This window comes from Taudactylus pleione, unplaced genomic scaffold, assembly GCF_031769625.1.
Source record: "Taudactylus pleione unplaced genomic scaffold, aTauple2 ptg001495l, whole genome shotgun sequence".
Taxonomy (NCBI): Eukaryota; Metazoa; Chordata; class Amphibia; order Anura; family Myobatrachidae; genus Taudactylus; species Taudactylus pleione.
In genome coordinates, this window is record NW_028285893.1 from 1,532,195 (window position 1) to 1,544,369 (window position 12,175).

The window sequence follows — 12,175 nt, forward strand, 5'->3', positions numbered from 1 at the left end:
AATGTCCCAGAAAAATTTGCACATAAGGTGAGGGATGTATTGGACACTCCCCAAAGGTTAATGTTTCATTCTACTGTTACAGGTAAAAATCCATCTCAGGTAGATCAAATGTTAGCCCAAATACCAGATTCACTTTGGACTAAAGATGGACAGGACACTGGATTAATGGCAAACGTAGCTCCCGTAATGGTAAATCTATGGTAGGCAAGCTCCAAAAATTCCCCAGTATCCCTTAAAACAGGAGGTAGAATTAGGGGTTTATCCCATAATTGAACGGTTATTGCAACAGGGAATTTTAATCCGTTCAGCAAGTGTAGCCAACAGTCCCATTTTTCCAGTAAAGAAGGCTGGTGGGAGGGGTTACAGGCTGGTACAAGACCTTAGAGGGGTTAATAAGGTGTTAGAGAGCCAATTTCCCATAGTGCCAAATCCAGCTGTCATTCTTATGCAGATCCCACCAAACATAACCCATTTCACTGTCATTGACCTCTGTTCTGCTTTCTTTTCTGTACCTCTTCATCCTGACTGTCAGTACCTCTTTGCTTTTACATACAGGGGGGTACAATATACATGGACACAATTACCCCAGGGTTTCATAGACAGCCCCAGTATCTTCTCCCAGGCCTTACACGACTGTTTACAATCCTTTAAACCTGCCAATGGATCTGTTCTAATACAATATGTAGATGCTTTATTGCTATGTTCTGATTCATTTATGTCATGTTTAAATGATACCAAACTTTTGTTGCTTCATCTCTCACAAACAGGACACAAGGTTGCTAAGGACAAACTACATCCATGCCAGACCAAAGTTAAATACTTGGGACATTGCCTAACCCAGGGGTTAAGACATCTGACTACTGACCGAATCCAAGCCATACAAAACCTGACACTGCCAAACAACCAGCAGCAAATCCATACCTTCTTGGGAATGTATGGATACTGCAGAATGTGGATCCCAGGTTTCTCTATTTTGGTCTTGCCCTTACAGGACTTAATTTCTTCCTCAAAACCCGATCGTGTCATACACACAGAGGAAACAGAGCAGGCTTTCCTTAATCTTAAGGATAGTCTGATAAAAGCTCCTGCATTGGGAATACCTGACTATGAGAAACCTTTTGATTTGTATTGTACGGAAGCTGACGGGTGCGCAGCAGGTGTCCTCACACAAAAACATGGTGATGCCAGTAGGCCCGTAGCATACTACAGTGCACTATTGGACCCTGTGGCAAGATCACTCCTAACTTGTTTAAGAAGTGTAGCAGCAACTGCTCTATTGGTCAGTAAAAGTGAGGATGTGGTATTGGGCCATGATATGATTGCCTATACTCCCCATGCTGTATCTGCTCTGCTGAACTCTGCCCAAACCAGACACGTTTCTTCAGCTAGGTTCACCAAGTGGGAACTAGCTCTAATAGCACCTGCAAACATCACTGTTAAACGATGCAGTATGTTAAACCTAGCAATGTATTTACCATATGTGCAACGTGATGCACAAAGGGTGGAGGGAGACGAGTTGCTGGCAGAAAGTGAAAGTGAGTTCAGTCGGCATATTGATGCACATGATTGTATGGATTATCTGAACCAGACCTTTACTGCAAGACCTGACATATGTGACACACCTTTAGAGAATGTGGATGTGACATTTTACATGGATGGGAGTTGTCATAGACAAACTGAGACTGGAGAATTATGTACAGGTTATGCTGTTGTAAATGACAAGGACATCATAGAAGCTGAACCCCTTGGTCCTCCTCACTCAGCCCAGGTGGCGGAGTTAGTAGCACTAAGAAGAGCGTGTGAATTGGCAGCAAGCAAATCTGCTAACATTTACACTGACTCCAGGTATGCATTTGGAATGGTACATGATTTCGGAGCTCTATGGCATCTGAGAAATTTTATGACAGCAGCAGGCACACCAGTTGCACATTCCAGACATATAAAACGATTACTGAAAGCGATTCAATTGCCTAGAACTGTGGCGGTAATTAAGTGCAAAGCCCATACATGTGAGGAGGATCCAGTGGCACTGGGCAATAACAGGGCAGATGAAGCTGCTAAATGGGCAGCAGGTTTAAAAACGAATGTACCAACTGAACAAATAATTAAATTTCAAACGATTGACATGCAGAAACTAATTGAGATGCAAAATTTGTGTTCCATTCAGCAGAAAGCAGTCTGGAAGTCTAAAGGATGTGGGCAAGAGTCCTCTGGACTCTGAAGGGATGGACAAGGTAAGCCAGTGGCCCCCAAGGCATACTATCCAAGCCTGGCTGAGGCAGCGCACAGACTGACTCACTTGGGAAAACAAGATATGTGCAAATTAGTGAGGGCATACTGGTGTGCACTGGGTTTTTCTTCTCTTCTGAGACTGGACTAGGGTGGCCAGAAGCATTACCGTTGGTCCTTTACAGTATCAGGACAACTCCTAGACCTCCTCTTAACTTGTCCCCTTTGAAATCCTGTTTGGTGGACAACCTCATTTAATTATAAATCCGCAGGAAGATCTTAAAGGTAGCAATGAGGTCACTGTAAAGTAATGAGTAAGCAGTTAAAACAGCAACAGCAGAAACTGAAATTGTTGTCATCTGATATGCCAGAAGCAAACTGTCATGATGTCAAACCTGGAGAATTTGTTATGATCTGAAATTTCAGGTTGTCTGGTAGATCAGTGGGAAGGTCCATATCAGTTGTTGCTGACGAGTACCACATCCTTGAACGTGGCCGAGAGAGATACCTGGGTCCATTCCATTCCCTGTAGAAAGGTCAACCAACCGGTGGAGATACAGGGCGGAGTCGGGGCAGATAACGAGTACCTGTCAATCGTGAGCCTGTTGCGGGAAAGTTGAAAGTTGTGGTGAGATATCTGAGCTAAAGAAATGTGTAGATCTTTGCTTCCAGCAATGGAATGGTCTGATGTGGTCATCCTAGTTCTTTCTTCCAGAGTTTCTGTCAAGATGATCTGTTTAGGGATATCCTGTTTCTGTGATGGAGGACGGATAATGGAGAGGGGATCTGATAACAACATTAATTGAGTGGAGTCTGGAGAAGGAGTAATACAGTCCCAAGGGCGGTATCTGACCATTCTTTGTACAGTAATTGTTAAGAGATCTGTAATATCTGAAACTCGGGGACAGTGTGAAGGTTTATCATCTGAAGATTCCTGTATTTGTGAACTTTGTGGGTCCCTAGTTGATGAGAAATGTATCCAACGGTGCCAGCCTAAATATAACCAGTACTGGGGTGGATATCCTTTAGAGGATTATCATAGCATGGTAGGCAAAGTTTTGAATCAGATTGATTGTTGGGTGTGCTCACACATGCCTCAGGGATAGCATAATGTAGGGTTGGTACCATTTCCATTGAATGTTTCAGAAATTTTAGAATTGCGAAAAGGGAAAGCATTGGATGGGAAATTTCTGATGTCCAAACCACCTCATTTCAAATTATACCAGTACCAAGTAGATAGATCACTTTTATGTTTGAACATCTCCAACCCCAATAAACCAGGGAGTTGCGAGGTCGCTGGGAATAATCAGACGATGACCTTCTCACTAAGAGTGGACCATGAGCCTATGAATTATGATCTGTTACGCACAATTAGATCTAATGGGAGACACTTTAGGTATCGGTATATGCTTAGTGATACCAAATAAATGGTTGGCAGAGTACCAGAAGGGTACTGTGCTAGGGTTATACAACCGGAAACAAGTATTAACCAGATGGGAGAACCTGAAATATGATTATATGCAAGAGAAATGTGTTTAATGACTATGATGTTTTCAATCCCTTATGTTCTCCCTGATGACATATACTTTATACGTGGAAGAAAAGCGTATAAGTGGCTCTCCCCGAGTTCAGAAGGTCTATGTTACCTGGGAAGAATACTCCCTGAAGTTATGACCCTTACACATGATGAAATGCTTGGTATCCATAAAAACACACCATCTCCATATCTTCATACGCTTTATGAACATCGTGAAAAAAGAAACATGATACCTGGTGACATACATACAGCAACACAGTTAATTAGTGAGACAACTGGTTTTCAAATTTTGGTAGCATTAGATCCCACCAGGATCGCTTGGGGTACTTTAAATTTTAGATATATCCAAAATCTTGCAAAATTAATAGACAATATCACCTAGATGTATGATGACACATTTAGGTATGCAGGCCGAGAATTGCAAGCTTACAAGAAAGAACTGGTGCAGCACCGGTTGGTGTTGAATTATTTAACAGCTGTCACGGGAGGGTACTGTGTGACATTGGCTACCCAGTTTGGTGTAAAGTGCTACACATATATTATGAATATCAGTAGTGACCCCAAAGAGATGATAGACCAGAAGATGGATGAGATTCTACATTTAAAATGGGAATTCCGGAAGGACCATAATGCTTCATTGATTGAAGTTGAAAAGAAGGTAGAGGACTGGTTCACATGGTTGAACCCAGTGAAGTGGTTCTCCAGTCTAGGAAAGTGGGTCCAAGAGCTTGTTGCCACAGTAGGTAAATTCCTGATCGTTATAGTGAGTGTCATCTTAGTAATTGGCTTATGTGTCAGATGTGTTCCTAATGTGTTGAAGTGTGGAAAACATACTAGGGCAAACCGAGACATTAAGATGATGGTGGTAAACAGCGGTGATATGGATACCAAGGTCAAGGAAGAACTGCATTACAAACCTGAGTTAGAGTGTATTATATGACAATGTAAATTGAATTTGTGTGGTTGTGCATAAATATATCGTTGATGTTATTTTAAGTCATCTTAGGTAACGTAGTCCCAATCCCCCTTTCCAAAACTTCCTTTATAGGTGAGATGAGTTCCCACATCCTGCCAATGGTCCCTTAAGGATCCGCAGATGGCGTGTAAGGGTTGTTTTACCCTCCTTGAGATGCATTATCTAAATGGTTCAAATGACCAAACTGTGTCATACCATAAATAGCATTAAACGGTATATTCTCATGCATGACTAAACAGCTTCAAAATATGTTGTGATAGCACTTGGTTGGCTATCAAAAGGTGGACTGTTGAAGCCAGATGATTAGCAGACAGGGTTTCCGTGACGCCATCTTGCGAATGGTGACAAGACTCCATCTTAGAAATAGATCACACAGCGCCATTTTGTTAAAACCACATAGTACACAAAACACAATGCTAATTAATAGCATGTCCAGCTTTTTAACAATCTTCCCCAAACACATACCGACAGTGTTTTACAACACATTAAAATCACCACGGACTTAAATATGAACAGCGCAAAATAGTAGCAAATTAGTGGTGTTTTCCCTGCATTCATATTAACACATACACGCGATGTTAAACAGTGCACAATGCAAATAGCTAATTAATAGCATGTCCAGCTTTTTAACGATCCCTACACAACCAATACTGACTTAGTCCCACACACACTGAAATACCTTTCCAGCTTAGCGCTGCTCGCTAAATACCCCACAGACTCCCAGATGCACAACGATGTTCAGTATTGTTTTCCCTTGCATACATACACTTAAAGCAATGGTTCCGTAGCCAAAAGGATTATTATTACTTGATCTATTCACAATGCCAGCATGTAAAGAAATTACTGTTTTCTGCAACTATGGTTTAGTACATGATAAGTAGACCGTGTTTGGTACCTTTGTAAACTACTGTGTCATTGCAGATCTCCAGTTCCATCGGCGGGGACATGTGTCTGCAAATTATGAACTATTAGAGAGTTAGGCATTAAAATGTACTATGTAATGTAGCCAGATTAGATTACTATGCAGCGGGAAAGTGGACACAATGGGCTGTTGGAGGCTGGATTGTCATCTCTGCACTGACCTATGAACTGTACTGTAACAGAAGACAGAAGAAGAAGAACCAATGGGAACGTGCCAACTTGCTTTATTGTGTTGCTTATCACGGTAAGGGTATATATGTGGGTGCTCTGAAACGGGACTCTCAGTCTTCCTGCTTTGCTGTTGATGGAGGTTTCATCTTGATGCCGGGATCTGGTTCCAGAGCACATGCGTATGTATCGACTGTACCTTGTGAATGTATGATTTACTTGCGCTCATTGTATTAGATCACAGTGTGTAACTATCTGTACTTTTCTTGAATAATAACTTTTGTGCGTTGGACCACAGTTCAAAAGTCTGAGAGCATTTATTATGGTGTGCGACTGTTCACAGCACTGATTAGCGCCACCTATGGTTTAGAGGTTATAGGCAGGATTCTGTAGAGGTTTATAGGCAGGATTCTGTAGAGGCTATAGGCAGGATTGTATAGAGGTTCAAATAGGCTATAACACATGCAATATACGTCTGTATTGTAGAGGATAATGTCTTGGAAAGAGAATCATAAAACATATTCTATTATATGCCCCCTCAAGACTGATGCTCCCCAAAACAGAGTAGGATTATCCTAAGCATCCAAATTGTCTTCTAGATAATTCATCCACTGAGTAACTAGAAAGGTCTTAAAATTATCGGATTGATACAGATAAGCTGGGAAGTGCCAGAAGCCTGGGCCACTAGAAATATGTCCCAAAGTAAATGTTATGGACACTGGGGCATGATCTGACACTAGAATCGCATGAATCCCTGTATCCTGAACAATAGAAACTAAAGTCTCAGAAACAAAAGTTTTATCTATACGGGACCATGAATTATGCACTGCTGAATGAAATTTGAACATTTTACCAGTGGGGTTAGGAAGTCTCCATATATCAGTGAGCTGGAGGGTTGTTGTGAGATTTTGAAATTGTTGCCATGCTGATTGTGATCTAGACAACAGGACTGGTTGTCTATCAAGAGAGATGTGCTCCACCAAGTTAAAATCTCCTGCTAATATCATCATAAAAGTAAGGCATTGAACCAGAATTTGTGTTAATTGTCTAATAAATTCATGAGGAGCAACATTGGGAGCACATATATTGACCAGAGCATACTTTTTCCACAAAATCTCCACGTCCGGAATAAGATCTACCATCTGGGTTGGCTACAGTATTTAAAATAGAATAATGTAAATTTTTGTGGAAAAGATTGGCCACTCCCCTGACCTTTCTGCAATAGCTGGCTGTTACGCATTCACCTATCTATGGAGCCCGTAATGTAGAACCACCACCATCCAACCAGTGTGTCTCTTGAAGGAAAGTAATATCTGAACGAAACTTTTTTAAATGATAAACTACCATTTTCCTTTTAATTGGTAAATTTAAACCTCAAACATTCCAAGAAATTAGTTTAAGTTTAGCATTTGGTGCAGTCTGTACCAGTGTACTCACCCCATCAGCCATATGTACCCAATTCCTAATTTAGTAGAATCTGGTACCAAACGGTCTAACTGTTCTCCGTCCCAGCCTGCAGAGACAGCATCAGTCCTTCCACCCGCCACTATGGGTACAGGATCCCCCCACATACATATACAATGCCTCAAACTCCTATTTTCAAATTTTCCAAAACCTACACATTGTGTAGCAAGCACCATCAAGAACATATGGTGCATGCTGTAAGCAAAATAGTATGAATCAAGGGTCTAACACTTTGTAAATAATATACATAACTAGAGGGTTTATTAACAGTATTAATAGATTTCTCATATTTTATTTTATTTTATATTTATTTAAATGAACTAAGTAAACAGTTGATGAAGCCATATGCTTCAAAATGTCAAAAACCACAGGGCCCCAGTATGGTCCTTAAGAAATGGGGAGAATAAAATTATTCGCCCCTCTCATGCGATCATATTTAGCGAAAACCCATAAATTACTATACCAGCATAACACACATACTGTATCTCAATAATACTATGTTAGGGGAATATTAAGAAACATATTAATAAACAGCATAGTTTCCATGGCTTTACCGTCACAAATCAATCTTGTGGGGGAGGCCGTGAGGGTGAGCAATTCAGTATAAGTTTCTGTTTGGCTGTTACTGGATCATCATATATGGAATCGGTATGAAATACCGCTGGCCGCATGGCCGGCAGTTCGATTCCCGGCAGCATCAGCCCGAAAGCTCAACAGATCTCTGCAGCGGTAGCCCAACAGTGCTGGAAATCCTGATCGTCCCCAGGTAAGTACTAACTAGACCCCCCTAACCCTAACCTTCCTTAGGGGTGCCTAACCTCCCCCCCCAAGTGCCTAACCCTAATCCTCCCTGCAAGTGCCTAACCCTAACTTCCCCTAGCCTAACCCTATCCCTTCCCCCCCGCGGCTGTCTGCTCACGGCGCCCGGCATCCCTTTGATTGGGATACCGGGCGCCTGTCTCCTGGCGTCAGGAAAATGACAGGCGTCTAGATATAGACACCTCTCATTTAACCCATGCCGGGATAAAGCAGTCGGGAAGCCAGCTATCGGGATTACGTCAGCCGGTTTCCAAATTGCATCCTTCATATTGAAATGATTGTCCATTACCAAAGACCCTAAGTTTGGCCAGGTAGAGGAGGGCAAATGAAGGTTTTTGTCATGCAAATAACAGCAAATTTCAGAAAACGCCTTGCACTTCTGCTACACTGCTGCCGAGAAGTCCTGAAATATAAGAACGTTGTGTTTCTTTACCGTAAGAGATTGTACTCTACGATAATAGTATAGAATTTTCTCTTTTGCCCTGTAATCCAAGAATTTAGCAATCACTGGCCTAGGTCTGCCTTGCATCGGACGACTATCCGAATCTAGTCATGGGCCCACTCAACTTGAGGTGTAGGGAACTCTCCTATGATACCCAGGGCTATAGGGAGATCTATGCTCAAAAAATAATGGAGCTGAGCACCAGTAGTAGACTCTGAAATGCCAATAAATCAAAGACTGTTCTATCTATGACGGTTCTCCAAATCGTCTATTTTATCACGCATCTCCTGTATGAGAGTAAGGTGAGAGGAACCTTGTTGGTGCACCTCCAGTAACCTATCCTCCACGTCACTGGTGCGTTGTTCCAATGTATTTATACAAGTCGTATGAGTATCTATTTTGGCCAGAGTCCCCAAGTCCAGCCAGTCTTCCCTGTGCCCCCATACTAGTCCTGCCAGCCAGCCTGTCTTCCCTGCCCCAGTCCAGCCAGCCTTTCCTTAACCCCCCATGTCCAGCCAGCCTGCCTATCTTCTCTGCCCCTCCCCTACTGTCCTCACCTACAGAATCAGGAAAACAATTAAACTGGCTCCAACAAATCTCCACCGATATTGCAGCTGAGACTATAAACTAAATGTTTACATAACAGCTATTCCACCAATGACCACACGAGGTCGCTACTGCTGCACAGATTAGTGCAGCTGCCAGCATTCAATATCCAACATATTAAAGAGCAAAATTTCAAAAGCTGTTCTAGCTGAACACCAACATCGACATAAAGAGCACAGAATGGACATGAGTGGAATCACCATATCAATACTTTTGCTTACATTTAATAATAATAATAATAATAATAATAATAATAATAATAATAATAATAAAAAAAAGTGTATAGAAGACTCGAAAAAAGCACATTACTATCAGTCCAGTATAGGGGTCACATCAACAGTTACAGCCATATTAGAGAGGAGGTGGGTGGCTCTTAGAAGAGCCTTTGCATTCACGTGGGACGGAGAAGAGGAGCAGATCACTTGGCGCTGGTGTACTTGGTGATGGCCTTGGTGCCCTCGGACATGGCGTGCTTGGCCAGCTCTCCTTGCAGCAGAAGGCGTATAGTGTTCTGGATCTCCCGGGAGGTGATGGTGGAGCGCTTATTGTAATGAGCCAGGCGGGAAGATTCCCCTGCAATACGCTCAAAAATATCATTCACAAAGGAGTTCATGATGCCCATAGCCTTGGAGGAGATCTCAGGGTGCACCTGTTTGAGGACCTTGTAGACATAAATTGGGTAACTCTCCTTCCTGGTCTTCCTACACTTCTTCCCATCTTTCTTCTGGGGCTTAGTCACCACTTTCTTAGAGCCTTTCTTGGGCGCAGGCGCAGACTTGGCTGGATCAGGCATTATCAATGAATGATCTCTCTACAACTCAGAAAGCAACTAATTCTATAGACAAATGTGACCAACATCACCCAGATCTGCTCTATTTATAGTCAACCCATGCAAATGATGTTGAAGATTGACTTAGGGATTATTGTCATTATCTTTGTTCTCCATGAGAGGTTCCAGCCTCATTTACAAGAACTAATAGTCTCCTGGGAGACTAGCAAAAATTACCAATGCTGACTATATTGCAAGTCATCATGGCGGGGTATTGGGTAAAGTTTTCAACTAGCAATAATCACGCCTCGGTTGGACTACATCAGCTATGATAAGGCCACTGCACAAAGTTGAATCGGATTGGCTGGAGCAATCAGCATCTGCAACATAGAACTCATTACAACCATGGCTAGACAATTCCAGTCTCTGGCTAGGAGCAGTGCATTGTGGGAATCTATATGCTAATGTATATGCTAATGAGTCCAAGATCAGTCAAAACATTCCTGGGTGATGCCTTCAGGGACATTTTATTTTCTGATCCTAATTTCTTATTATCTCTCAGACTCTGGGCCTGATTCAGATCCGGACGCTATGTGCGGCCGCTCGCTCTCAAAAAGAGGCCGTCTATGCAAAACATGCGCTTGCTCTTTGCGGTGTAAGGACACCTCCATGTCTTAGCGGGCGAGGGCTTATTGAGGGGTTATTGCGCTCGCAAGTGTTTAAAGGCGCCCCCTTGCCACTCGGGAGCCATCAGAGCTGCTCGCAGCACTTAAGGTAGACCTAGCCTCCTGCAAGCACTGTGAGCAGTTAATGGAAAAATCATCCAAGTCACATGTTCAATGATGCTATTTTGCTAATTATGCACACCCATTATACTCCGTTCTGATGGTCGGGCACGCCTGCGTTCGCACATCCACACCCCCTTTTACAAGCACCTTCCCCTGTTACCACCCATAAACGGCACTATCTGTCACTCAAAATAACGGCCCGACTGCGGGCTACGGTCGAGCACTTTCCCATCACACTGACTGGTTCACGCACGCGCATTGTGAATTATACGCATGCGCAGTTTGAGAAAAATCACTCAATGAGAGCGAGCACAGCATAGCGAATGGGTCTGAATCAGGCGCTCTGTGTTAACAAGATTTGTAAGGAATTTGTTCCAAGGAATCTTTAATTTGTATGAGTATGCAGTTAAAAGGCTGGAAATATCGGTCCCCAGTTTTATATTGTACAGTTTTAAATTGTCAGTTGAGCTCAATAAAGCTTTAAATTATTCCCTTCATTTGCCAAGAATTAGGGGGGAGGGGAAACAAAAATTTAATGAAAACCACAAACTATTTATTAATTTTATTAAAATACATATAAAGATTTATACAATCTTCCTTTAATGTCTTTACAATGAGAACTATTAGCACGCTGTGAGAGGTAAAATGCACAATGGGCCTGATTTAGAGACGGACACTAATGCAATCGCAGCTGTGATTATGCTCGTAACGCAGCTGTAAAAAAAAAAAGGTTTCCAATTCCAAAGCATAGAGGTGCCTGCTGCTACCCTCTCATATCTGTCCAGCATAACCATCAGTAATATTTATGCAGATCGGGCAGCTATGCATCATAGTTGGCAAGTGTGACCAGCCGCAAACACTGCAGCTCTCCTGACACACACAGAGCTCTCATGCTGCGTAGGAGATCACAATGGCTAATGGGCCTGATTCAGACCCACTCGCGAGCGGCTGTCCGCTCGCAAGTGGGTCGATGTTCTGGACTGAGCATGAGCACGACGGAGGGAGCTCCATCGTGCGCATGCGCCAGACGCGACGAGCGAAGGAAAGTCCTTCGCTCGTTGTGTCTGATCAAAGGGGGCGTGCTGTCGATGTTGATTGACAGCACGCCCCCTTTGGTAGGCGTGCCTCCCTGACGGGGGCGTTCCCACGGGAACGCCTCCCGTCAGAAGCCGGCCCACTGACATCACTAGTGCCAAAACCACTCCGGAGCTTGCGGTTGAAAACCTCAACCGCAGGCTCCGGCTCGCAGTTTCGATGGTCGCGATGGTCAAGACCATCGCGGCCATCAAAATGCACGCTCGTATAGCCTGTGGGTGGTGACCCACAGCTATATGAGCGTCCAGGAGGACACTCCATTTTCATGGAGGCCGGCCCTCATTCAGAGCGTGCGCTCTGCTCAGAGCGTACGGCTCTGAATGAGGGCCAATGTATGCATGCCCCTGAAACAGAACTGAAA

The 12,175-nt window shown here is 43.2% G+C and overlaps 1 protein-coding gene and 1 non-coding gene across 2 annotated transcripts; both read right to left on the bottom strand.

Annotated features, from left to right (window-relative positions):
* Positions 1-9,580: 9,580 nt before the first annotated feature.
* LOC148442488 (histone H2B type 1-O-like) lies at positions 9,581-9,955 on the bottom strand. Its single transcript, XM_088463905.1, has one exon. The coding sequence runs from the start codon at positions 9,953-9,955 to the stop codon at positions 9,581-9,583; it is 375 nt and encodes a 124-aa protein (XP_088320031.1).
* Positions 9,956-10,142: 187 nt separating this feature from the next.
* LOC148442489 (U4 spliceosomal RNA) lies at positions 10,143-10,283 on the bottom strand. Its single transcript, XR_015875800.1, has one exon. It is a non-coding gene; the product is annotated as a U4 spliceosomal RNA (small nuclear RNA).
* Between the last annotated feature and the right edge of the window lie 1,892 nt (positions 10,284-12,175).

Bases quoted from the DNA above. Each gene is read 5' to 3' on its own strand.
- LOC148442488 (XM_088463905.1), bottom strand. From the start codon at position 9,955: ATGCCTGATCCAGCCAAGTCTGCGCCTGCGCCCAAGAAAGGCTCTAAG.